The sequence below is a fragment of the Artibeus jamaicensis genome, unplaced genomic scaffold, assembly GCF_021234435.1.
Source record: "Artibeus jamaicensis isolate MK-2021 breed Jamaican fruit bat unplaced genomic scaffold, CSHL_Jam_final contig_497, whole genome shotgun sequence".
NCBI lineage: Eukaryota > Metazoa > Chordata > Mammalia > Chiroptera > Phyllostomidae > Artibeus > Artibeus jamaicensis.
In genome coordinates, this window is record NW_026521863.1 from 3,258,865 (window position 1) to 3,286,416 (window position 27,552).

Below are 27,552 nucleotides of genomic sequence, written 5' to 3' on the forward strand. Positions count from 1 at the left end.
ACCCTGCCCCCATCTCCCCTCCCCTGTCTCCCCTGCCCCTCCCCTCCCACCGATAACACGGAGAGCTCCCTCCCGAAAGCCCACAGCACTACAGTGGGAAACGTCAGTTGTGATCACAGCCGAGCCTCACCGAGGCCTGCTCGACTGTCCCCCTGTGACGGGGGTGCACACTCTCTGGTTTCATCGGCCCACGGCTGTGCGCGGCTGCCCAGAGGTGCTGCGGGGCCCCTGTTCTTCTCCCACCACAAACACCTGTTCAGCGGCCAGCACTGCCTCTCCCTCCCAGTCTCTGACATCACCCTCTGGGCAGGCAGACACAGCACGGCCGCTGCTGAGCCGCGTATGAAAATTGTAGTTTATTGTCTATACAACTGACGGCTGAATTCGGCCTCCTATTCTGTCCAAGCGGCATAAAGGGCCCGTTCTTCTCTCAGAACAAACCAGCACAGTACGCTATTGTGATCTGAGAAACAGACACTATTTATGTATCGGGAAGCCTTGCTGTGGACGGGGCGGGCATTCCGATGGCCCAAGAGCCCCGGCTGCAGCAGCTGGAGGAGGCGCGGAGGGTGCCCTGCGGCCGGTGGTGCGCACAGGTGGCGGGGACACGGAGGGGGCTCCTGGCCCTGCGGCCCCCGCCGTCAGTTCAGCAAGCAGGACTCGTAGGTGGGGACCATGTACTTGATGTTGATGAAGGCGTCTTCGCCGCCGTAGCGCTCCAGGGTCCCCAGCGTCTCCTGGATCAGGTCGCCCACGTTCTCCCTCTTCTGCTGGCTGTACTCAATGCCGTCCCCGGAGTTCACTGGTTCGGGAAAGACAGAGAGGCCCGTTACTGCTCTGCCGAGTCCCGGAAAGTCCTGCATGTCAGTCTGGGCCTTCCCTCTGCGTGCTTGTTAGGGGATCTGGGGTTTTTCGTGATCCTGCAGGGTTTCAGGGGTCGTGACAAATGTACAAAAGCACAAAGTCTCAGACTGGGGCTGAAGAAAACTCACCTGAACCAAAGAAAGAATAGGGTAAACCACAGGTGCAAACACAAGGCCCACGGGTCGAACCCGGCCCTTCGCCTCGTTTTATCTGGCCCGGCACCTGGTTTCCACCCGGCGGTGGTGCCGAGCTCTTGCTTAAGTGTTAAGGAGCAGTGACACGTACACAGCCCCAAATTACATGCAGCCCTTTGAAGGCCACCTCGAGGCTGCTGTGGCTGCCGGTGAAAATGGGTCTGATGCCCCTGGACTAACACAAAGTGAGGTCTTTGTGGCCACGGCCCAGATCTGACACTGACGAGGCTGCTGTCTTGGGCCATGAGTTCTTCAGAAGCCCAGCTGGGCACCTCGGGAAGGAGCGTTCTAGCCTCAGATCGGGGTGGGGGCCCCCGTGACCTCAACAGAGGTGCTTTGGAACGAGAGGCCATGCCATCCCATGACTTGGTTGCTTTTGTACATACTCGTAGCTCTTTCCCCGCAAGAGCCACTCACCCAAGCGCTCATTCTCTGGGGTCAGTCCCATCCCTGTGGATACAGGGGTGGGGGTGGGGGGGGCTAGGAGGGCCCTGCCTTTGCCTCTGTGACGGCTCCTGGTTGGTCCCTGAACATCCAGAGGACAGTCTTAGTGATGGTTTCACCGGGTTTCCTGGTGGCTTCAGAGTCTCTCTAAGTCCAGACAGGTGGGCAGCCCCGGTAGGTCACCTGGAGCACCCAAAGAAGGCTCTGCCACATAGGGCCTTGAAGTGACCACCACAGCCACTTCGGGCCTGGCCAGGCAGGAGTCCCAGGGCTGGCCTCTGGGGGCCCTGGGGACCTGAGTCAGACGTCTCCCGGCCCAGGGAAACGTTTGGAGGAATCACCCAAGTGCTCAGGCATTGCACAAACATGGGAGACCTTTGCTTTAACCCAGAGAAGAAAAATGTCATGGTTTTCCCTCTAGTAACAGTCATTATGTGCTACACATCACCCATCGGTTTCCAAGGACGTCAGTGACATTTACCCTCCCAGGGAGTGACCTGTTACCCTGCTCTGCTGACGGCCCCCGTCTTATCTCTGAGGAGGGCCCTCAGGGCAGGACAGGCCCTCCAGGGACAGGCCAGGAGGGGCCTGTGGCCTTGAGGGTGCGCGTTCTACCAGATAAAGTGTTTTTTTTATTCATTTCCCAAACTCGGCTCCAGATGCTTGTCTTGCTCGGATGTGAAAATAAACGGAGGAAAACTAAAAGATTTCAGGCCTTTTACCCTAGATTTTTTTTTTTTTTTACTTTGGACATTTTAAAAAGATTGAGTAATAGTTCAGGCTGGAAATAAAAGTAACAACTACAATCCCACACAGCCTAGCTGAGCAGTTCTTTTGCTTGATCCTTTGCAGAAACTTATTAGAGAAAGATTGCTGTTTTCTACGGCAGAGAGGAAAGGAACGGGTCTCCCGAATGGTTCCTCTGGCTGGGGGTGAAGGCAGGCGGACTGGGTACCACTTTGCAGGAGGAGAAAGAGGTCATGAGTCGTACAGACATCACGCTCACCCGTCCCCATAACCAGAGAGGTCTGCACGGTCTGCAGAGCCACCGCAGTCGGGTGGGCTCGTCTCCCTCAGGGCGGAGCCTCTCTGCTGTCCCTGCAAAGTGGGGTGGGAATTACAGCTGGACTTACGGGGTGGTCAGTGACCTGAAATACTCGCATAGGACAGTGATAGAGCACAAACGAAAGAGGAGACGCTTGACTGAAAGGGTTTGTGCCTGACTGTTTTTGAGCCAAAGATACGTTTTTTAAAAACAGAAGCATCGAGAGTCCCTGCCCTGAGGGAGGGCAGTGTGGTACCATCCACGAGGGGGGACTTTCCAACAAGTGGTCTTTGGGTGGAATTAAGAAAGAAGAAGGCGCCTGTGTGTGTGTGGAAAGAAAACGTGTTCAGGAAGAAAGTCCAAGAAAGGGCAGGACAAAAGCAGCCAAAGTGTCAGAAGAAGGGGCAGGAGGGACAGGGACAGATGTCGTGTGCAATGAGGGAGACCCATCTAGGGGGACGCATCTGTTGGAAACAACTTCAGCGTCTCGGGATTCCAGTCGGAGGGGCTGACCTCTGAGAGCCCCTGCCCCCGTCCCCGGGAGACACTCCCTTGAAGTGGCTTAGGGGAAGGTGGCATGGCCCACGCGGGCACAGGACGGCCAAGCCCAGGGCGGCAGTGGGGAATGTAACTGGAGGTGGTGCTGGCTTGCAACGGGTTTGAACTGATTCCTGATGGACAGAGAGACATGGATTAATCACCAATAAATGGTGCCTTTTGTTGGTGTATTAGTCAAAAGGTCAAGAACTGAGTAGAGCATGGGACAGACATATTTTCCTGATGGAGGCAGAGGGGAGAGGGGGTGGCAGGCTCACACAAAGGAAAGCTCAGCCCACCCTGTTTTCCGCCACCTTCCAGAATGCTACAGAGACAAGGAGTGCTCTGTTTCAATAATAACCTATTCTTACTTTTTAAAAAATATGTCACTGTAGGAGTGAACAAACTATGTAGCTTTTTTGTCTTTCAACAGTGTATAAACCCAAATGATAAAAAGAACAGAACAGAATAGAAGTTGCTTATTCAAAAAATGAGTTGGAGTTGAAATATTTTGTGGTTGCAGAATATGTATCGCTCAGGCAGGAAAAAAAAAAAAAACCAACCCAGAGCAGGATCGCATTCCTTCCAGTGGCTGCTGTAACAGTGGCACGAACAGTTTAGTGGCCAACCCTGTGGTGAGGCAGGTGGGCCAGGCCCACAGCCGCACAGGGTCCATGTCTGAGAACCTGAACTTGAGGGGACTCACGTGAGCTCGCCATTTTAAATACTCGAAGTGCTGTTGGAAACACGCTGGGAGAGATCACATGCTTAAAAAGGGTTATTTACATTTGCCAATTCTGATGAGGAAGGTGACGTTTCAGTTTAGAGGCTGGAAGTCTACTTTGCGTCCAATGGCTAAAAAGATACATTGATGTTGAAAAAGATATGTTTTACTTACAACCCAACGGGCAGGACTGCAAGGAAGGGTCACAGTGCAAACACACAGAGCAGGAGGGGTTTCGGCGCCTGCGTGCAGGCGCCGTGCAACTGCTGTTCCGAGGTTGTTCCCAGTTAGGAAATGTTTTAAGTGCACTTTTTGTTATTCTCAATGTCGAAACTGTTCTTCATTATGCAGGCAATGCCTTTAACACACGTGTGCTCTTTTTCTACCTAACCTTCCCAGAACTGCCCCAACCTAGAGGCTGTCACTTGCTAGATGCCATTTCGATCTGAAGTGGAACATGTTGGGACACGTCCATGGCCCCCTCTGGGGGCGGACAGTGGTGTCCTCCTGGGCGTGAACTCAGCGCATGACTGGGAAGTGGCTGCCATCACACCTTGTTCCCAAGGGCTGCCTCGGGGATGAAAACAAAAACAAGAAGAAAATACTAGCTTGGGAAGCTCAGTGCAGCACCACCCGAGTGAATCGGGAAGGAGAAGGGATGACAGTGAAGAGTCGGTGCCAGTGTCCACCCGCACTGCGGACTAACTTTCGGGAGCCCCGATGGTACTCGCCATGCTCCACAGCAACGGTCCCTGTCACCTCTTCACTGCACAACAGCACATCGAACAACTGGAAATTCACCAACACCGACAGTCCCCACTGCCTGCCGTCACCGTGGCAGGGAGCCAGGCAGACCCAAGGCCGAGTCACAGTCAGAAAACCACGGCTTTGACCTCCGTTGCTGCTGAGGCCTCATGGCTTGGCCACACCCTTCCCGGCCCTGTCGGTGGTTCTCTGAAGGGTTGTCAAATATGACCACTCTGCGTACACTGTATTTGAACATGAACCCAGCCACAGCCAGCCAGAAGCTTTCTCGGGATGAGAAAGTCCACCGACACAAAGCAGCTGGCAGAGACCACACCGTCACCCCGTTTCCCCGGTGACAAATGGCTGGCGACCGGCTTGGAGTGCAGCGAGACCGGTCTCGCGGTGTGGGTGTGACCAGTGGGGCTGGGCAGTCCCTGGGAACCAGCCCCGGGTGGGGTGGCTGAAAATGCCAACAGAAGAAGCCACACCGTTTCCGGATCCGGGAGGCATCTTTGTTTTCCTCCAGTGCTGAGTTAAACAATTTCAGGAACTCGACAGACCAGCTGAAGGGTTACCTGTCGAGACCTGTAACCTTTGACGACATCAGCCACAGCCGAAGCTGCATTCTGGCCGGATGGGGCTCCCTGGGTGCCCTGGGGAGACAGAACGAGCCCTGGGGGCCGGGGCTCAGGTCCAGGCAGGAATGTGCAGGCGGAACCTACTGTGAATATTATTGTTACGCGGTGTCTCGTAATGCCATCAAACCCCGCAGACTCTGCTGCCGACTGAACAAATTCCCCCTCCGGGCTTGGTGGGTTTAGCAGCTGGAAGGCAGAGAGGAGTCACACAGTAATGCCGTGTCTGCACTTACTTCTAGTTAAGCGGAGCAGTCCGTTTTAGCAGAATAAACGAACATTTCCAAAAGACATTTATTAGAAAGATGACTCACTTAGAAAGTGTCATTAAAAAGATAACTCATCATATTCATAAGCTTAGAAATGGTTGCTTGTGAGCCTCGTCCCTTTTTAATCGGAATGCAGGAAGAGAGGAGAGAGACGCAGGTACATTTCTCTTTCAAGAAATTTTCAATTCAAGACCTAGATTAAATTGTCAACATTTGTTTTGCCAGAAGTGTCTGTTTATTTGGAGTTAGCTTGAACTCAATTTACTTTATAGAAATAGTGTTATCTGTTTGGGAATAAAAAGGCTTTCTCCCATAAAGTTTGGAAAATTACAGTGGAAACCATTGTTAATTTTAGTCTGATCCTTTCTGGAGATGAGGGAACAGCAGAGAAAGGGAAGATGGGAAGAAAATCAAGGACCGAGTTCATTTTTCTGCACCGAGTTAGAGAAGGCGCCTTTGGGGGGGGATGTACTGAGGTTATCCCCCTGTAGAATCCTAAACAAATGCTTCTTTGTTTTTTAGCTTTGCTCTGAGGGGACTGATTTTTTCCCCTTAATCATAGCATGTGTCATCTCTTCAGAATTCTGGGTGTTTCTGTGTTCCGTCTAAGCTCAGCCAACTCTCCCCTGGGTGACCTCACATCCTCTGGTAAAGTGCTGGTTTGCAACATACCTTTAAGTATGACTTACCACGGCCAGTTCCGAGTCTTGATTCATGGCGGGGAGGTGTGACTCAAAGTGGTGACGGGCCTGCAACCAGAGGCTCACAGCCCCCGCCTGCGGCTGGCGCGCCAGAGGGGGGCCCACCGGCTTCGACACCTCGGTTCTTTTCAGTTCTTGTTGACGTTAATGGAATTCACACAGTTTCTTTCCTCTGAAGATAAAAGCTTTGAAGCAAGGCCTCAATTCCGGCTGGGTGTCTCTCTCTCTCCTGATGCAGGAGCAGGGTGACTGGGCTGCCTCGGTCTGAGAGCTCAAGGAAGGGCTGGTCTTCTGAATGGGGACCCCGATCACTTGTGAATTTAGAGACTTCACAGATCTTGGCCCGATTCTCAGTGAAATATTTACATTTTTCCATCGGATAAACAGTGAAAATCCCTACACAGTGGCCACTGTCCAGCTGCAAAGTAGATTCGTTTCTCTATGAAATGACCATGGTAACATTGGAGTGTACTAGCATAGTGGGAAAAAATTGGACTTCAAAGCAAATAACTTATAATATGATATTTCCATAACTTAGTAGCTGTGACTTACAAGGAGTTTAACTATGGCCAGGTGACTTAATTTCTCTGAATCTCAGTCCCCTGCACAAAGAAAGGACTGAATTTGGAGTGATTTCTGGCTGTTACTTATCCTGACATCCCATTTTATAATATATCATAATTTTGAAACACACATTGGAAATGATGGCTATTCAATAGATGTGGTGTATCTCCATGAAAAAGATGATCATAAATCAACCATATAGTTCTTCAAAGTCAAACTTCATAAGCATAAAATCAGCTTTCACAGCAAGTCCTGAGAAGACCCCTGAAGACCAATGTTTATCTAATTGATCCTATTTAAGAAAGAGAACATTGCCAAAAACTCAAAAGTATTTGTTGACGCACTATCAAAAATTACTTCATCCAGCTATTTCAATAAGTCTACATAGATTTTGATGTTTCATAATAAAGACCCAATGCACAGGCTAATTTTTAAAGCACAGTCAGTTGGGAGTGATGGGGTCGAGACACCCAAAGGCACACTAGGTTCCTCTCTGGCTGAAGACTCGTTTCGCGTGGGATTCACACGAAGGGAAATGGGCGACTCTCTCATTTATGCTGCTACTGGATAATTAAAACAATAGACACCATTGCCTCCAAATAAATTAAAGCTGAGCTCAGGCTTGTGAAGTGAGGGTGCACCTGTCTTGTGGGGGCCGACGTGGCTCGCTGGGCAGACCGAGGCTACAAAGAGCGGAGAGTTCTGGACCCAGCTCTCGTCCTTAGTCTGTTCCCAGCTGGCTCATCTCTGGGCCGAGTAACAGCAGCAACACGGCTAGCGCAATGCCACTTAAAACCAAGACTAGCGCTGTGAGCTACATGCTGTTCCTGGTTCCCCTGCACAGGGAGCAGGCTGAGGTGTGGAGAGGGGAGGGACCGGAGCAGATGACCCAGGCGGCTAAGAGAGGGTGACAGAGAGGGTGATGGGAAGGTCTGTGCCCACCCAGGGAGCGGGCTGGGGGGCAGATACTTTGCCTTCGCACCTGGAGGGAGATCCTGCACCCCGCTGAAAAGGGATATCATTGTGAGAAATGTGGGGGAGATACTCTACTAGCCGCAACCAGTGAGCTGGGTCACCCTCACCTCATTTTTATAATGTAGAGTGTTAGCTACCTTCACATCATCGTAAGTCCTTGAAATAACGCCATCCTTTAATTGATGTATGCAGGAAGACAGAAGTCCAGGTGGCTAATCCCAGGCCTTGTTTACGGTGCCCTACGATACACCAGGGATATCCCCGCCCTCCCCGCGTGCCATCCCTCCCGTCTCTGTGGGCACGAGTGGCTTCTTTCTGGACCTCGAGGTACCAGTTTTACAGTGTTCAGGTGGGGAAATTACAGGAAGATGGTGAGACAGTGAAATGTAGGAACCTTGTAGGTATCGGAATGGTCTTTCTATGTCCTTAAAAAAACCAACAAAACACCAAGTTCAAGCCACAGATGTGGGGGAAGTTTAAGAGTCCAAGTCCAAGCTCGTCTCCTCCACGAGGACTGGTGGGTCTCTGTGTCCCTCAGGAAACCATGCCTTTGACTCCTGATGGTACCTGACGGACTCTGCCTCACACTGGGTGGGGCCTTCCCTTCGTTCACGTGGCTGCCGCATGGGGCGCAGTGGGCTGTTTAATGAAGCCCCTCAGAGCCACTCCTCCAGCCCACTGGACGGCAGCTACCCCCTGCCAGGCCTCTCGGCCTCTCGGCCTCCAGGGCCTCCTCTTCCCAGTTCACCCAGCCTGTCGGTCTTCCTAAGCACGTCCCCTGCTGATGAATAACTGAGGTCTCCGTGGTGAAGGACGGGTTGAATCCCAATTCCCCTTCACCTGGGCCCTCTGTCACCAGCTGTCCCTTCTGAGGCCGACCGCACAGCTTGCACCTCGCCAGCGCGAGACCTTCTCTTCTGCCTGGACTGGGCTCCTCCCAAGCCCAGACTTGGGCGACCTGCATTCAGGTCTTCACGGGTCCGCCTAGGCAGGTCCGAGCTCACCTTTCTTCAAGGCTCCTTTTGGATTCCCTTCCGCTGCGAGGTTGACTCCATACCCTCTTTCTTCCTCTGAATTCCTTGTTTGCTCATCACTAGACTTTAGGAGATGTTTTCTGTTTACTTACTTTTTCCTACATTTTATGAACTTTTGGAGGATAGACTCATACTACAGATAAACCTCATTCATTGGCATCAAACTAAATGACTGTAAACCAATGAACCAATAAACAAATTAACAAATAAACAATGAACAATGATACAATGATAAACCAATGAACAAATTACTACTTTGTGCATTTTCTGAAAAATATGATATAAGAAAATTCAGTTCTAAATAAGAGGCTTATCTTGTTTCCAAAGTCACCCTTGGATAGAGTGGGGTTTACCTGGGTCACCCGCAAATTTGAGAGAAAAAACTCTTTTTCCAAAATGAAAAATCAGATTATCCCATTCACTGTATTAACAGCCTTTGCTGTAAAATAAAGAAAGCACTGGACCCACTACAGTGTTCTCACTCAATACCTAAGTTTTGTTTCATAGAATTTCTCACACAGCTACAAGGTACTTTTCAGAGAACTCAAGGAATAGCCAAAGAGTGATTCCGGTTAGAAAGGGGGGATCCATTGCCGCTTTCAGGAGCGATGCAGACCTACCGGAGAGGATTTTACTGCTCTGTGCTGGGGCTGAAACCGTCTCCAAATGAGCCAGGATGGCAGCTGGTAGCACCACCTTTTCCATGTTCAGGCCACGGTAATGATGTGGCCCATTTTCAGCTCTGATTTTTTTTCTTTTTTTGTGTGTGATTAAGGCACAACAGTGGAAAAAGAAGTGTCAGATTTCTAACAAATGTCTCTGGCAAACACAGCAACCTATGGGGAGGTGCCCCTCTCAGGTCACCTCTGCGAGGACTTTCACAGATGCCGTGACCTCAGGACCCAGAGCCTGCGCGGGTCCACGGGGAAGACCTGCACGGCCTTGAGGTTCTGCTTGTTCTGTTGCAACAGTGAGTGAGTCACTCAGCTCGCTAAGGCGCTTCCAGTGAAAGGTCATGACACAGTTTCCACAGGTTGGATTGTCCCTGATTCCACTCAGGACATACCTCAGCTTGCCTACACTGTCTGCCCTTTGAAAACTCTAAAATGAATTGGTAGGTGCAAAATTTGAACAGATTTCCAAGCAATTCGCTGGAAATTTTACAGAGCGGGGATCTTTCTCATCAAATAAGCTCAGTTAATGCCCCCAAATACTGTACTTCATGAACAAATCAAAGCTGTGGAAAAGTGACGGAGCCAAAGCCTTCAAGCCCTTTACAAGTGTCTGGGTTTAAAACAACCCTGAGGTGTCTCCCAAAGTCCTGACTATCACTTTTCCCGGCTTCCACACTGGTGGGTCAGGTGTGGCAGGGGACAGCCACTCTGCCACCGCGTCACCGACTCTTCTGGAGCACAATCTGGAAACACTGGAGCTTGCCTGACAACATTTTTATGAACGTTCAGGGCTTTGCTGAAGTCCAGTTGAAGTTTTGAGCACATGGTGCGGGGGGCGGGGCGGGGAGGCAGGGGCGACAGGGAGATAGATGTCTGAATTGTGGGCAGAAAATGAAGACGTGGTCGTGTGATTTGCCACAGCAGCGAAATCAGGTTTGCACGAGAACTGAAACTACAGCTAGTCGGAAATGCTGATAGGGGAAATATGCTGACTTTTGATACTTTTGAATAAAGGCTGTTTATTTGCCTGAGTTATGTTTTTATCTCCTAAAATTCCTCCGTTTAGTGCACACAATTGCTTTCCTCTGAATCAGGATTTTGAGGGGTGAGCCCAGACCGAAGCTGCCTGGAAACAAAACGCTCGGAGCCCCGCGGGGCCAAGGCCCGTGGACGGGCGGGTGCGGAGGGCTGACAGCTTCGCGGGCGGCCCTCTGGGCCCCTCAGCTGTTACTGAGTCTCCGACGGAACAGGTGTCAGTGCGCCCGCCTGCAAGGACAGGTGCAAGGATAAAATAAGAGAACGTACGTTGTGCCTTTACGAATGCGATACACTGCTGATGAAGGCTGGCAGCTGTGGCCCCGCAGCCACTAGGGCGTCGGTGTCCCAGATTCTTCCCGCGGCTTCACACTGCTGGGGGGGGGCGGGCGCGAGAAGTGCAGCCCCCAGGACGCCAGGGAGTGTGCTTTTCGCTTTCTCCTCGAATGAGATGGACTCACTCTACAGCGGGGGTGTCAAACCCATTTTCACGGGGGGCCACATCGCCTCACGGTGGCCTTCGAAGGGCCGAGATCATTTTAGGGCTGTGTGAACGGAACTGCTCCTTAACAGTCCAGGAGCTGAAATCATGTCTCCGAGGCTGCGGGGTCTCCAGTCTCCGAGAGGAGCAGGACCTGAGCCACTTTACCTTCAGGTCACACGGGACAGCGGGTTCCTCACCACCTGGGTTCACCCAGAGCACGGAGACCCTGTCTTCAGGATGTTTGCAAACGGGCTTCCCCACATGAGGCCACGAGGGGTGAGGCAGCAAATCCATGGAGGAAATTGGGAACCAGGTTCCCGTGTGAACTCAGGTGTAGTCCAGTGTCTGTGATTTCAAGATCAGGCATTTCCGATGTCCTGGACGCTGCGGTGAAGTGGTGGACAGTGTGGTACATGAGGACGGCGTGGTACACAGGGACGGCGTGGTAAACAGGGGCAACATGGTATATGGGGACCGCATGGTACATGGGGACAGCGTGGTAAACAGGGACAGCGTGGTGCTTGAGGGGCCTGCAGGCTGGAGGAAGGGCCGCACGGCACCAGGAGACCGATGCGGAACAGTATTGCAGAGGGAGCCGTTCCAGTGAGGCATGAGAATGCGCTGTGGCAGAGCGGGCTGGAGGGGCTCCCTGGTGTCTCCCGAGGAGTCGGGTCAGCTGACACCTGAGGGCTGGGCAGAAGCCGGCAGGCAGCCGGGGCGGGATGCGGGGCAGAGAGCAAAGGCACAGAAAGACCTCGAGGTTGGCACAGGGTGGCATCGGAGGGCAGGACTCCAGCAAGGCGTGTTCACTCTTCCCAACGTGGATGTGCACCACACAGAACGGTGCTTTTTAACCGCTGCTTAACGGCGGCGGGGCTGAAGGAGCGCACAGGGCTCCGCCAGCCCCTCCAGGTGGGGGCGTGACATCCACGCCCAGATTTTCAAGTGTGACGAACACAGTCTTTCTTTAGTTCTCTTACTTCCTTGAAACAATTCTCACAAGTGAGCTTACGGCTTCAGAGAACACAAACATCCCATAGTTACTGATACACATATTGCCATATTGATTTTCAGAAAGGTTATGCAAATTCTTAATGTTACCAGCAACACATCAGCATACTTGTTTTATCACAGCATGGGGTGTTGTCATTAAAGTTTTGTTTTACGGATTTAGGACAGGTGAAATGTTACTTTAAGGTTATTTTAGTCAGCATTTTTTAGTTACTAAGGAGTAACATTTTTCAACACATTATTATTATTATTTTATTTTATTTTTTTGCTGTGCCCTCCCCTTCATGAGAACAATTTGTTCTCATCTGTAGCCTATTTGTCTCCTGGGTTGTTTTTATAAGAAAAACAAAGTCTCATGACCCCCTGGGAAGCCAGGGAGCAGGCGGGTCTCTAGCGTGGGACCCACCAGCCCTGGCTTCTTGCTGACCCACCCAGGGAGCGCCCTTCCAGACAGAGCAACCTGCAAAGTCACTGTAACTTCTCCAGTCGCTGCACCCTGGGGACCAAGAGAATCTCAGGGATTGTGTTAAGAAATGCAGAGCAAATCCGTAATCAATAAGTCGCTCCGAGTCATTTAATTACCACCTCCAGAAGGAAGAGCATTTACAGTGATTAGGTTTCTGGACAGCCTTTGGGACCTCCTTTCCTGGAGACTGCCCGCCCGCCAGCCCACCACCAGGCATCACGCTGCAGGGGACTGCGCTCAGTCACCTGCCGGCCATTCCTGGGCAAGACCTCCAGCACTGGTGGCTCCAGCCCTCACGCTGGTACAGGGGGCCTTAAATCAAGTTTTGGGGGTTACCCTCAAATTGGATTATGTATAAGTGAGGCCACATTCCAAATCATTATTTTGGTTTGTGTGTGAAAAGTGTTAATTTGTTAAATGTAAAGATTCCTGACATCCCATACTTGACTTAACCTTGCATTGGCATTTCTAGATTTTTAAATATATGGGGAGCCCCCACCCCCCCAGAAATGAAAGTGGCCCGGGCCTCTCGCACCCAGCTGGCCCAAGCGTGGGTAGGGTGGCAGGTGGCTAAGACGGGTCCTGGGAGATAAACGTGTGAGACGCCAATGGAGCTGAGGCCCAGCGCTTGTTCTCATGGGAGGTTAAAAGACGAGGAGCAGTGGAGACTCGCGCCTGCTATTTGCCTCCAGGCCAGGGGCCGTGCAGACAGCTGCAACCGGAGCCTCCTCAGGACACCCCGCCAGCGACCTGAGCCATGACCTCCTTGCTGGAGACATGCTTCAATGGGCGTACTGATAACGACCCAAGGCACAAATAAGCACAGTTGTGTCCACTCTGTTTTGAAGTCAGATGATGAACTTGCCTGCCCTCTTTAGTTTGTGATAATAACAGTAATAACAATGAAGTATCTACATTTTCTCATTTCAACTTAACTAATAAAACAGACCTTTGGAGAAGAAAGTTGTGTATTACACTGAGAGCAGACTCTAAAACAAAACAAACAGCCCTGGCTGGTGTAGCTCAGTGCTGTGAGTGTGGGCTTGTGAACCAAAAATCGCCAGTGCGATTCCCAGTCAAGGCACATGCCTGGGTTGCAGGCCAGGTCCCCAGTAGAGGGTGTGTGAGAGGCAACCATACATTGATGTTTCTCTCCCTCATTTTCTCCTTCCCCTCCCCTTTCTAAAAATAAATAACATCTTTAAAAAAACAAAAATAAAACAAACACTTCTGATTGGTACTGAGCTATAGCAAGGTCACATTGATAACTGACATGCCCTTCAATGAATTAAGGGAAATATAATTATTTGTATAGCTATTTCAGTGCATGTGACTTTTAATTCTGAATTATCGGGGCATATCTTTAATTTTTTTCACTTTCTTTTGCATAGCTACAGCCTGTTACAGATACGATGTTATAAATTAAGATAAAGCCAACTCTGCACAGAGATCAGCGTGAAGCATATAAGTTGTTTTCTCATGTCGCAAAGCCATGCACTTGTGACCGTGGCTGTGAGAGACCCGTGCAGGTGAGACCAGCAACTGTACACCCCTCCCCGCCCCGCTTCCCCCCTTCCTCGGGTCCTGATGGGGTCTGTCGGGGAACCACTGACCGCTACTGTCTAAAAATTACGTAATTAGGACCCCCAAACGTTCCCGACACAAAAGGCTGGGTGGTGAATAATACTGCCCCAGATCCCAAACCCCTTCAGGTCCTATTCAATCGAATGAACCACCTGACTCCCACTTGAGTTTGTTCTGCTGTTCCACTTGAGGATCCAAATGGAGGGCTGCTAATTTCAACCGTTCTGACTTCGTGAATGTCAGTTTTATATGACTGAATCTAAATTTTAATTCTCACTGTGCTTTAGGCACTGGATGTGTTGAGCATTTTTTAGACATTTAGCTTATTTAATTTTAATCGTCAACACCCTTGTGAAGTGGGTGATGTCATTGCCCACGGTTTTACGGATGAGGGGCGAGCGACACAGAAAGGTGTTTGGTCGGACTTCCAAGTGTGAAATTTTAACCACCGTGTGCAAAATCACCACGTGTCTTTATAGATATTGTGACCAAGAAATTCGGTTTTGACACATATGAAAACAAAATGAAATTAAAATGTCAAATTAAACAAATTTTTAACAACGGGCATGTTATTTAACTACCTGAGAACTGCTGTCCTCCACGCATATGGCTGCGGAATTCTCTGTGAGATCAAAGGTGCACAAAGTGTAATTTTGAATCACCATGATTGGTAACAATTAAATGCGAGGCTAGATGGGGTTGCCAGGGAATTTACTGTAAAATACAAGGTTTGTATCTGGTCCTTTAAAATATTTCCTTCCTTTCCAGGTTTTCTCTTCGGGTCCCCTTTCCCCCGAGCTGCCCTTTTTCTTTTGGGGAAAACCGAGATCAAAACGGGCCCAGTGGCTTTTATTGACCAATTTTAATGGTAAATTTTGTTTTCAGAAATTTTCATTGCTTTTGCATGAAAATAACTTGTTTAAAGTTACCATTCTCACTATGTCTAAGATTTTTCCCCCTTTGTAATATGCTTTTTAAGCTGTTTTATAAAAGTGTTTCCGTAGGGAACACAAACAATATTACAGTGACATAATTTGTGTCACACCCGTGCAATTTCACAGAAACATGAAGCAGCATTATAGCAGATTAGCTTTCTTATATGAGATTAAATTCCCATTAATATATTTTTAATGTTTTGTGAAAAATATTTTAATACAAGAAGTACAATTTCCTCATCTATTTTACTACAACTGCATTTTTTGTTTTAGACCATTTTTATTAAAATGTCTTGTTTCCTAGCCAAAAAAAAAAATTTGTTTTCTTCTTAAAGAAATAATTGGGTTATATTCTGTAACTGCCACTGGAGGGATCAGACCAGGCATCAATGCGGGTCGGAACCGGGAAGGAGGAAGTGCTGGACGGTGTTAATCTGAGACTTTGTGAGAACATATCAGTGTGCCAATGCTGTTATTTCTTTTCAGAGTTATCGCTTTTATCTTCATTAATGCTGAGAAAACCACGATTTTCCAGATTCTTATTTCATTTCCAAAAGTGACTAGTGCTTCCTGTGTAAACCTCACAACACCTAAGCCCAAGTTCTTCGCGTACCCAGACGTGCGTTCTAGGAAGCTGTTTGGAATACTCGAGTCAGCTTTCTCTGGTGGCCACTCGGACTGTCATTATGTCATATCAGCTTCTCCATCCCCTAATTCCTCATGAGGAAGATAAGGATTTTAACTACACATCTTTTTGATCTCATGGACCACGCATATGGGCAACAACAGAAATGACCAAAAGTGGTGTTTCCATAGCTCCTGGTGTAACCGCCAACTCCGCGGCAGTCTGCCCGAGAAGCCTGCGTGGTTTGGGTCAGGCTGTCACCCCGCGTCACCCGGCAATGAATGTGAGCAGCCTGGTTCTGCCGTGCTCGGGTGGTCGCCTTCGTAAAGACTGTGTGATGGCCGGATTGGAGTCCAGCGCTGGCTGTGGGCCCCTCAGTTCCCGACCACACAGAGAACTTCAGTGCCCACACACAGGCTTGCCCTGGCGCCTGCTTGCACATGTGTGTGGCCCCGAGGTCACCGGCAGGGAGGTCTGAGCCGCTACCATTCTACCCTTACAGCTGAAATCGGTAGCTCGTTGCTGATGGCTGTTCACGACCTACTGTCACCGGGTCTCCAAGCAACTGCAGGGTTCACAGGGTTCCCTGGAGACGTTCCTTGCGGTCAAAGCCTTCATGTTAAGGGAAGCCACAGAAGACCTCTCGTGGCTGGAACATTTCACTGACCCGCTGGGAACACGGCTAATAAAGATGAGCACTGGGTCTGACTTTGCACGCGGTCTCCATTTTTAGCTCTGACCGGGTCCTTGGAAGGATGTGCGTGGCGTGCTCCTTTCGGTGAGCCCTATCTCCCATAGAAGTGGGCCCAAAAGGAAGGGACGGGAATATTTGGGGGGGCACTGGGAGAAGCAGACCCTTGAACTAATCTGGCTTAGGTTACCCGATGCTATTAAAGAATATTAAGGCAGCCCATTAGGGGGTAGGTGCGTCTCTGAGTTAGCACTGTTTAAGACAAGCACTGGCCCAGTGAGAGTTCCCTAACCTTTACTTCTTTGCGCTGAACATACCATGCTTTCTTTCAGTGAAACTTTTGTTCTATGAAAAATGTTAGACGTTGGATGACGTTAACGAAAATAATCGACGTGCCACTCGTAACAATGTAAGAAGAATGACGCAGGCCTGTCCGTCCTACACTCCACACCCCGTGAGTAGTTGAGGCTGGTCACCTCGTTCCTTCCTGTTGCTGCTACCACACTTAGTTCCTTAGGGTCTGGCTCCAGCTTTGTCCTCCAAGTGCAGTAATAACTCCTCCTGCCTCAGTCTATCCCCCACGTCCACCTTCCACAAGCACCACGTTAGACCTCCAGGAGCTCGGTGTGTGTCCCATTTCTCCACGGATGGAGACCTTTGAGAACTCAGCGGGTCCTGTTAATGCAGCTGAGCTTCCTTGGCCTGGCGCCGAGCCCTTTTTAACAGCTCGAGGCCAATCCTTATCTCCCAGTCGGCTCCCACAGGGACATCAGGCTCCAGCCAAGTGACAGCTGTCTCCAAACAAGAGTGGGGGATTCCCCACCTTCTCCTTTCCCCTTAGGCCATCACTTCACACTGGAAGTGCTTCCCCAACTCCGCTTACTAGTCTGTGAAGGTCATTTCTATCCATTTGTAGCTTCTGATCACATGGGTCAGAAGACGTTTTTCATTCCTTTAATCATTTACATGAGGTGTTCACCTCTCTTATAACCCCAATCACCAAGCAATGCTTTTATAGGTAGAGTAAAAATATCTCCTTCACATGAATTAAGTCCCTTGAAGATGAGAACCATCTTTGGATCCTCTGTGCTGTCTACCTTAACAGTGGGGGTTCGAGAAATGTTTGTTGGAAGCAGGAACGTGAGGCGGCAACGTTGCTGCAGGGCGGGCGGGGCTGCCCTTCTGCTACAGCTCACTGTTGGATCCGTGGGACGCAGGGTCACAGCCAGCGAGCAGAAGGGTCGTCTGGAGGCAGGGTGCAAATCTGGGAACCAAGACCCGGGGGGAAGTTGCCACAGCTGAAGCCAAGGACATTAGCCCAGAGGGGAAGTCGGGGTTAGGATTTGCAAGACAAATCATTTGTTTAAGAATCCTGATGAGGAAAGGAGAGGACAGGCTGGGACAGGCAGATCCCAGGCAGTGAGGAGACCCCAGGAACGCAGTCACCTCGGCGATGTCCCATCCTCCTCCTGACCTTGGACTTCACGTTAAGCTTGTGCAGACCTGACATCATTTAATTCAACGTTTGTTTATAAGTGACTGTTGTGTGAAAGGCACCTTGCTGAGTGCACGTCCTTTAGGCCATGACATGATAATCCTAACGATGCCAGTATTTGCTGAGCATGTGTACTGTCAGGTGCTGAACTGTTTTTAAATACATTATTTCATCTAATCTTTGTAACAGACCTCTGAGGCAGGTGTTATTACTGGTGTACTTGTTTAGAATTCAGGTGGCCGAGGGTTAGACTAATGGCGTGGTTGGCCCAAGTTGGCCCAACGTGAGCCAGCAGCCAGGGTGTGGCTGGGGCTGGCTGGGGACAGGCCCTGGGCTCTCAGGCGCCTCCCACGCCCACGCCACAATCTCTTTCCCGTTGGCTCAGTCTGGGACTAGACCACCATGTCTTCGTGTGTCAGAGAAAGAGAGCGACAGCTTTGAGGTGTGAGTGCTGGGACAGACTTTGGCCCCTCAGAGTGGTCTCTCCGACAGCGTAGGGTGTGACCATAATGCGACCTCACTGAGACAGGCACCCAACGGCCGCTCAGTGTGTGCAAATGAGGTGGATGTGCCTTCGGCGGAGCGAGGCCTGGTGGTCTGTGGGTGTGGGTGTCAGTTTGTGGGTGTGGGGTGTCAAAAGGAGGCGAGGCAGCGCAGCAAAGGTGGGAAGGGCAGCGGGCCACCTGTACCGAGCTGGGCGAGGACGTCGGTTGACTCGGCCAGTCTCCCTGTCCACCCCGGTCACAGGGACCATAGCAGTTCCCTCGTGGGACTAGTACAGGGTTCGGTGGGGTGTTAGTGCGTGTGCGGCACACGTGAGTGTCCACTCAACTGACACAGGGTCGCCCGTGGCAGAGTGACAGCATGGGGTTCAGTGGGGTAACGTTGGCCCAGGGGACGCACGAGTGTCTGCCCAGTCGACTGACACACAGTCACACACGCTGTGATGACGTGTTGGTCGGTGACGGAACAAACAGACGACTGTGGTCCCGTAAGGCTATAGTGGAGCTGAAAAATTCCTGTTGCCCAGTGACGTTGCAGCCGAGACAGCAACATGGGAGCGCAGCACCTTCCTCCGGTGTCTGTGGTACAGTGGGGTGGACCGGCCCTGCGGTGCCAGTCACTGGCTGCACAACACACCCATGAACGGCTACGGCTGTGCCCTCCGGCCCCTGCGAGCCGCCCTGCGCCAGCTGCACGACTCACGTCTGGGAATGATGGCATCCCGGCCCCGGAGGGCACCTGGCTGCATTATTATCATCGTCGGCACCGAGGCTGGCGGCGGGGGTTGTTGAACAGCCTCCAGGGACTAGATTAATTACAAGGCTTTCTTAGTTTTCACTGGATTCTATTTCAAACACAACCTTAAGTTTTAAAAGAAATTAAAAACATCTATAAAAAGAAATACTGAGGAAGTCAGTGGAGAAATTAAGAGGTATTTACAAAAGAGAAACCTGCGCAAGACTGATGAGAGGACTGTAACTAACGACACTTACAGCCTGTAACATCCTTGGCAAAGTGCTCTGAAAACAGGAGAAGGAACCTCACGAAGAAATTACACTTTTCCATTGACTTGGCCATAATGCGTCTAAAGCCAAGTGAGAAAGGTGAGTCAATTACAACCAGCAGAATCGAAGGCACAGAAGGCGGCCGTGGGACAGCACCCCCCCCACTCATGTGGGGTGGACACTGGCACGGAAAGTCTCAAACCTGTGGGCAGGAGCAAGCTGTCCAGCGACAGTCCTCAGCCTCCATCTGCGTCCCGCAGGCTAACTCACACATGACGGCCAGCACCTGGCTGACCTTGACCCCTGCTTCCATCATGGAGGACTGCTCCCCCCCTCCCCAGTTCCAACTTGACTGGTCATGGCCATTTGATCTGCGCATGGCAATGCGTACATAGTTCATTGCCCTAATGAAGGGAAGCCATTGAATAAATCACCTTGAAAGAACACAGATTTCTCTTCAGAATGTATCTGATGACTTTTTGCTACATATGTTCCCACCAAATTGTAGCTATTTTAGGTAATATATAAAACTGATAGATGTTCTCTGGGGATTGAGGGAAGGTCCTTCAGAAGTGCTTGGTAGGATAGATGAGCAGTTTTTTTGTGATACAAAGTTCTCTGTATTATTTCTTTTAGCTAATCGAGAACTAATTTGATGGGCGTATTTCAGGGGAAGCGCTAAATAAAAACAATTCAGCACCATAAATCTGGCAACGTGGACATGTTAGTCTTGTTAGTTGCCACTCAAAGGTGCAACAATAGCCAAATTCTCTTACACTCACTTTAAACTTCTGATGTGGAGTGATGCCCATAACCGTCATCAGCTACAGACGCTTGCTCTCCACCTGTAACAATGGAGCTGAGTCTCTCCACAATCCCGCACAGTGGAGTCTATTAATCTCATTTGCCAGGCGCAGACACGGGGGCTGAGAAAGCATAAAGGGTTAGTCCAAAATCCCGGAGCTGACGGGGTCAGAGCCGCGCCTGGGCTCTAGCCTGCGGTGGCCTTCAGTGCCCTGAGGTTCCAGAAGACCCGGCACAGAGCGCGCGGGGACAGGGGGCAGCTCTGCCACAGCTGGGTTTATCGGTCTGAGACTGCAGCCCCTGTCGTAGGGGGAGTGGGTGGCACCTGGCTTCAAACGCTGCAACACCTGGAATTTCAGACGCGTAAGACGAACTTGCAATCGAGGCAAGCGACCTGAAACTCTCAGGGAGGTCCTTCTTCGCTAGCCATCATCACAAGCCCAGTATCTCTTTTTTGAAAACCCACTCTGACAGATGGCAAAAGATAAATGTCATCTGAGTTATGTCTAGATTCTGTGGGAGAAAAGAAATAACCTGGAGGCCTAATCTCTGACGATCACTTCCTTCATTGGTAAGAAAACAACACAGCAAAGAAACTGACTCCTGCCGCGGTGGGTTCTGGGCATCTTCAGTAATCGCCCCCACGCCGAAGGTGGGGGATGCGCCCCCGCCACACCGGGCACTGAGGCGAAGCGTGTAGCTGAGAGGCCTTGTGCACTTACTCCGCTCTGTGGGCTAATGTCACACACACAAGACGGCACGTGTCCTCGGCTCCAACCATTCAAGTGTCCACGGAGCATCTGTGTAAACAGTCAGGGCTTGGGGTGTTCATTTTGGGTGATTTTACAAGAGAAAGTCAGAATTTGAAAGAAAAGAGTAAGTAATGTAGGACTTTGAAGGGGTCCCCAGAGCTCGTCCCGGTGCAACTCCAAACCCTCAAGGCTTTGTCGGAAGGTTGTCCGGAACCGTGACATGTCCTCGCAGGGGCAGGCGGGTGCTGACCTTGCACACGGCCTCTGCGGGGGTGCAGCCGAAATGCTGCTGCTGGGTGCGGCGGGGGCGGGGGCGGGCGGACCCGGCCGTGGGGCCCCTTTCCCGAGCACCAGCGACCAGGCCTCTAAAATGTTGATTAGACTTTGAGAAACGAAGTGGGAGAGAGTGTGGTCTCCTTTCACCTGTCACGGACACCAGAGAAGAACGCGAACCCGGCCAGGGTCTCCCTGTCAGGTTCCTCTTCTCGGGGCTCCCGATCTGCAGCTCTGTGTCACCAGAAAAACTGTCCTCAACCGACAGTGCCACCAACCAGCGAACACAGAGACCTTAAAAGTTACATGGGAACTAGTCACGTTCCACCTGCTCTTTGTAAAGAAAAAGGGTCAGACGCTCTTGCGGGGGACGTGCCCACAAACATGTACAGACGCACACATATACGGGCGGGCAAAAGTAGGCTTTCCCTTGTGAGTAAGCAAATCAGAGTGTATTCTGGCACTACTGTTATTACTCACTGTATTATTTTTCATATGAACAACTGTAAACCTGTTTTTGTTCGCCCCTGTATACAGTTATATATTTATATGATGTTTATATATTTATCTATAGCATTTGTTACAGGTTTATACAAGTCATCCATTGAGGAAAATTTTTTTCTCAAAAGAGCTTTTTATTTTTGGGGGGAGGAGGGACAATGTGGAACTCAGTAAGGATCGTGTTTAATGGGAGGTGACCAAGGACCCTGTGAAAAACCTCAGGGTTGTCGAGCTGATCGTGGACGTTCTTTTATAGCTGGTCTTTGACAGCCTTTCATTTCCTACGGCAGAAATTATATCTGTGTTCTGACTGTAACACTGCATCGCCGACTCCTGACCAAGGGGAGGTGTTGACTACCTAAAGGGGGTTCATACTGAGTAACACGGCCTTTCAGAAATGTTTTCATAAAACTAACTTCGGAACCCAAAATTTTCTTTGTTTCCATTTCTCCAATATTCTACAGAACATCGGTTTGTAACTATATTATCATGTGTAGTAAACATAAGTGTGCTGCTTTATCTATCAACAATAAAATATTCATTATTTTCCTAAAAACAGCAATACGGGCTGGTATTTCCCCACAATAAGTATTTATGGACAATTTGCGTCTGTTTTGTCGTCCAGACCAACTGTGACAGATGGGAGCTCACTGTTGGCTCTGGAAGGTTTTATGCGCCCTATGGAAGCCACTCCCATCCACGCCAAAGGCACGGCCTATAACGTAGTGTGAATTGTCAGCAAACTGTTCTTCCGATGAAATGTCCCACTTGCCCCCCACTTTCCATGGAGAGAGATCCTGTACAAAATGGGCCTGATTTTGTAGACGGAAGGACGTCCGTGACAGTGATTTGCATGACGCAGCCACAGAGTACAGCCCCTCCCCTCACTTCGGGAGGGAACCAACACAAGTGGCCTCGTGTGGGTGCTGAGTTGTGGTGCCTCCCAGCTGCCTGAGTGCAGGGCTACGGTCCTCTGTAGTTGGCAGTGACATCAAACTGACACACGCTCAGGGAGCCCTACCATGGGCAACGTGGTCACCTGCCTCCTGCAGACACACCACCGCTCGGGTGCGTGCTTCCAAATTACACGTGGCCCCCAGTCTCATCAGCAATGGGCCACCAGCGAGGGCGGCTCTGCTCTGCTTTGGGACAGGCACAGTCCACCCGTGACTGTGCAGGCGTGGGCGCCTCCTTCCCCTTGGACTTGGTTTCTACTTTAGCTCTGTGGGCGGGTCGCTGCCCAGGGGCTCCACTGGCCCCTCCCACCAGGACTTGTAAGGAGATGACAGTGGAGACCCAGGTCCCTGCCTCCCTCTGGCTGCATGGCAGGACTGGGCTGGGAACTGAGGGTTCAGTGGCTGACCGAAGACCCAGTCCCTGACCTCGTGGGGCTCCTGGAAAGAGGGGTGCCACATGCACGGTGATTTCTACTGGTCTCTGGAGACGCAGAGTGGAGACCGGCCGGGCTGCAGTCAGGGGAGCTCCTGAGTGGGGGCGCTGCAGGGGAAGCCTGAGGGGGGAATAAAGAGGAAAGTAGGCGGTTCCATGATTACAGGCGAAGAGAACGGCCTGCGCAAAGGCTCTGGGGTGGAGGGCAGCCGACTGTCCAGAAACTGAGGCAGGGCCAGAGGACGCTGGGAGGGGGTGTGTGAGCCCGAGAGGGAGAAGCCGGCAGGAGTCAAGTGACGTCAGGTGGTACGGGCCACAGGGAGGGTAGAGACCTTTACTTCGAGGGTGAGACAGACCGTGAGTAAGGAAGGTTCTCAGAAAAGTGACAGGACGCACTTCATGTTTGGCTGCTGCAGAGGAGGCCCGGGGGGAGGCAGAGGCAGCCGCACTGTGCTCGGTGACGTGATGGCATGTGCCGGCGGTGCTCCAGCCGGGCTGGCGGAAATGCCGACACGCTCGGGAAAGTAAAAAGGTAGCCCTTGATGTTACATTTGCTGGAGTGAGGGTGGTGATCAGTTTCCCTGCTTGTCTCAGTGGGTAGGTGGCAACGGCACCGGCTGTAACAGGACACCCCAGGGGCACAGCTTTGAGGCAGCGGGAAGGGCAGGGACTTGCCCGAGGACGTCAGGACGCCCTCAGGAAGGAGGTGGCTCCACACCACCTGGAACTTGAACTCCACCCAGAGAACTGCAGAGAGCAATTACATGATGTCATCTACATTACAATGCTGTTTTGTTCCTGGTTTAAAAAGTCTAAAATAGGATGAATTCATCTGGTAAATACACTTAGAATGTTAATGAGCAATTTTCTGGCAGCCACCCACACCCTCCAGCCCCTAGTTCAGGGCTCCCTCTGCCAGACCATGGCTCATCACACGCACAGAAGAGGTGCGGGCCCACGCACTTCGTGGGACGTGGGGCAGCCATGACGGGCTGGAAGGGGGAAAACGACTTCTCTCCAAGGAAGCTGATGCCCTGTGACCCCGCTCCATCTAGAGAGACCCTGGGGCCTCCGCCAGCTGCCTGAAGCTTGGTATGCTCATACGTGATAAGGTGGGAGAGGCAAGGACATCCCTGCACGCGCGTGGAGATTCATAATCCTATCATTCTATCGGCCGCAACCACAAAAAGGAATTTCAAATGGAATGTCTGTTAAACACGATATAATATTTTTGGTGGAATATCCAACACCAGTCTGCTTATGCATAACATTGTGTTTACGGCGTCCTGATGTGAAAAATACAACCTTGAAACGTCTATCCACTTCTTCGGTCAGCGCGTTGACCATTAGTGTCCAAACCTTTGGGACGTGTGGCTGTGAGTCAGCTGACCCGTTCAGTGCGGTTTCCTCATCGTTGAGTAGAGAGCGTTTGGAAATCATCAGGAGTGTTTTGTCCATGACCAAAGAACTTAGGCACCAAAATCCACATCCGTTGCCAAACGGAATTGTCACATACTGTGTGGTAACCATTTCTTACGCTAATTTTAGCACATTTATGAACTAGCTATAAATAATAAGTATGTTTCAAATCAACCTAAAGTTTGATTTTCTTTCATAAAATTATGTCATATACCAAGGCTCATAACATGCTCCAAAAGATTTTGGAATTACACGTCCACAAAAGTTACTGAGTGCCAAGAATGTGTAGTGAAAGACGTTCCATAATGCATCTCAGCTCGACCTGGGAAGGTTTGATAATAATCACCAAAATTTACACATGGGCCCAAAATCTGCCTGAGTGTCAGGCCGCTGTGGCAAAGGTGGCGACTGAAGGCCCGCTTTGCAGAAGGGCGGGGCAGGGACGGCCAGCACAGCCCCCGCAGGAAGCGCTCTCATCGCTGCTGGCCCCTGAGAGGACGTGCAGGGAGCTGCAGGGTCCGAGCCAGGCCCTGGACTGTGGGAGTGAACTTCCTCTCGTGAACAGGTGAGAGGGGTAGGCGCTCTTGTAGAGCGGCAGTGACAGGTGCAGGGACTCTGCTCAGGCTGTCCCTGCTGGGATCTCAGGGGACAAGTTCCACAGGAAGATTATGTGTAGGAGGAGGTAACATCTTTTCCAAGAGCGGTGAGCGTGTCTGTGTGTTGGTCACAGGGTTAGATTTGCAAGGAGCACTGCCGTGGCGCCTTTGGTTTACACGTCTTCACCCCTCCCAATGCTCTCTTCAGTGAGGGGAGGACAATGGGACTGTTTTCCTGCAAACAGTTCAACAAGGGCTCGTTAAAGAAAAAAATCCTCCCTGGAATTTCACATGAATGCTTTTATTGCTAATGGTTTGATCTAAGACATTTAAAAAACATTCTGAAAAAACCTATGTGCTTCTTGTGGACATGATACTGATCTGATTCTGTCTTAAAGAGTTAAGATATTTTTTAAAAAGGGAGGAAAGAATGCTGTCAAGGTGTCGGCTGAAGTTAATTGGACTTGAAATGCATACTCAATCTGGGTAGGCCTCATTTATTCTCCTATACTATCACAGTGCTAGAGCAAAAGGCTAGCCCAGCGTATTTCAGTATACAGTGTATTTCCATTACATGGTATTCTATGGATACTATAGATTCGCCTAGAATTGGTAATTACTGAATATAAGCCTTTTAAATTTTATCTTCAAAATGATGAATTTGAAGGCACATTTTCTAGAGCACTTACTATAGATTTCTATTCTGAAGTAAGTGAAATTAATACTGTCTGGAATTCACATCGGGGAGAAGAAGATTTCATGTAATTTTCAGCTATTGTTATCTTCTGGCCCGAGTGCCACAGGTTTTCCGATTGCTCCTCGAATTTTAGCCTCTTCGGAATAATGCTGAGCACTCACCAGCCCTGAACCCCACACACGCCGCTCCCCCCTCAGCTTCCTTCCCCATCCCTGCAAATGGGAGCAGAGCCTCAAAGCTTCCCAAAGAGGCGGGGGTGTCCTCGAAGGTGAGGACTGGGGGTCATCACTGTTAACTGCCCGCCTTCCTCCCCCTCCAGGTCCAGATGCAGTGGACCCGCCTGTGTTCCCTGCCTGTGTTGCCCACGTCCGCTTGTGCTGGTTTCCACCTGCAGGTGTCCAAACCCCGTCCATCGATGTTGGCTCCACTCCAGTGGCTGGAAGCTGCTTCTCCTCTCCCAAGCACTCCATGATGGCGACTCTGCGGCCGTGACGTCATTGCTTGTCCTCCGTCGGGTTACACCTGTGATGGATGCTGTCCTCTCTTGTAGAGAAACTTCACTTAATATTCACTTTGCTCACGCTCTGCTAGCTTAGCGTGCAGCTCGTGGTGCAGGGACATGGGGACGCAGGTCTGCAGGGGGGGCTCCAGCAGGGGTCCTGTTGGGGGACATGCCCCAGGGGCTGCACGTGGGAGCCTGTGCTGAGATGGTCTGGAGGTGGCAGAGTTCAGGAAATGACAGCAAGGACATGTGTTCTGGAGGTGACAGACTCACTCCCTGAAGTGACGCGCCTGTACCCCATGCACCCAACACGCATGGCCCGATGTGGGGAGGACAGGGTGGAGACTGGGCAGAAGCTGGGGAGGGTGGACGTGCAGAGAAGATGGGGACTGGCCTGGCAGAGGTGTCCCCGGGGAATACCTCGGAACTCACTGCCTGGAGCCAGGATGCCACCAGGAAGCCTCAAGTGCAAGGACACGCCTCCTGTCGTGGGCGCCACAGACCCTGATGCAGGAGCACGCAGAGCGAGTTTGGGGAAGCAGACGAATGCTCTTCTTGGAAAATTCAGGAAGGCGGGAACGAGCTACCGTCATGGGTGGACCCTCCTTCTCTCCTGGGGGTCCTCCCGTGCCTGGAAAGTCCAGCTCCAGCTGGCCCAGGGTGGACTCGCAGAGAGAAGACACGAGAGAGGTAGTGAGGCTTCCTGGCAGAAGAGTAGTCCACAAACTCACGAGCACGAACGTCTCTGAATGTGCCAAGGGAAGGGACGCTTCGGAATGAATATTAAAACTTAATAAAGCCGATAAATTAAACAAGGAAGCAGTCATAACTACAAAAACAGCCCCCGCAGCAAAACTGCAAGACCTCGAGGGCAGACCAGACAGCTGGACAACTAGAGGAAATGCAAGGTCAGTTGACAGAACTCGGGAAAGAAGTGAAGAAGTGAAAGAAAAAACTCACAGAAATGGAGACCAAACTGGAAGAAACGTAGGAAACACGCAGAAAACGCATGTTTTCAAAGCACCAACAGTGGGAGCGAGGAAAGGAGCGAATTTAAACTGAAGAAGGCAAAGTCAGAGAGAGGCCGGCATAGAGATTTCACAACATGCGCAACTGGAGTTCGAAGACGAGGCAAAATGCACTGGGACAGAACAGACGCCAAAGACTGAACTAAGTTGTTATTAAAATATAAAAAGTCTTGAATCCCCATTTTGGAAGAGCATGCCCCGTGTTAGGGAATGGTCCACACCAGTGGGTCTGTAACAGAGCCTGTCTCTGTCCTGGGGATGGGGTGGGGGTGGGGGGCAGAGAAAAGGGGGAAGAAGTGACCAATCTCCCTGTAAACACACTCTGTGCCTCCCAGTAGTGTTTGCTGGAG

At 50.8% G+C, this 27,552-nt stretch overlaps 1 protein-coding gene across 1 annotated transcript in view; it reads right to left on the bottom strand.

Annotated features, from left to right (window-relative positions):
- Positions 1–493: 493 nt before the first annotated feature.
- The window catches only part of PACRG (parkin coregulated), a 382,996-nt gene continuing 355,937 nt past the window's right edge, over positions 494–27,552 (bottom strand). The window contains exon 5 of the mRNA XM_053668777.1: positions 494–802. Coding sequence (XP_053524752.1) covers positions 642–802 — 161 coding nt within the window. The 3' untranslated portion in view covers positions 494–641. The remainder of the gene's footprint in view (positions 803–27,552) is intronic.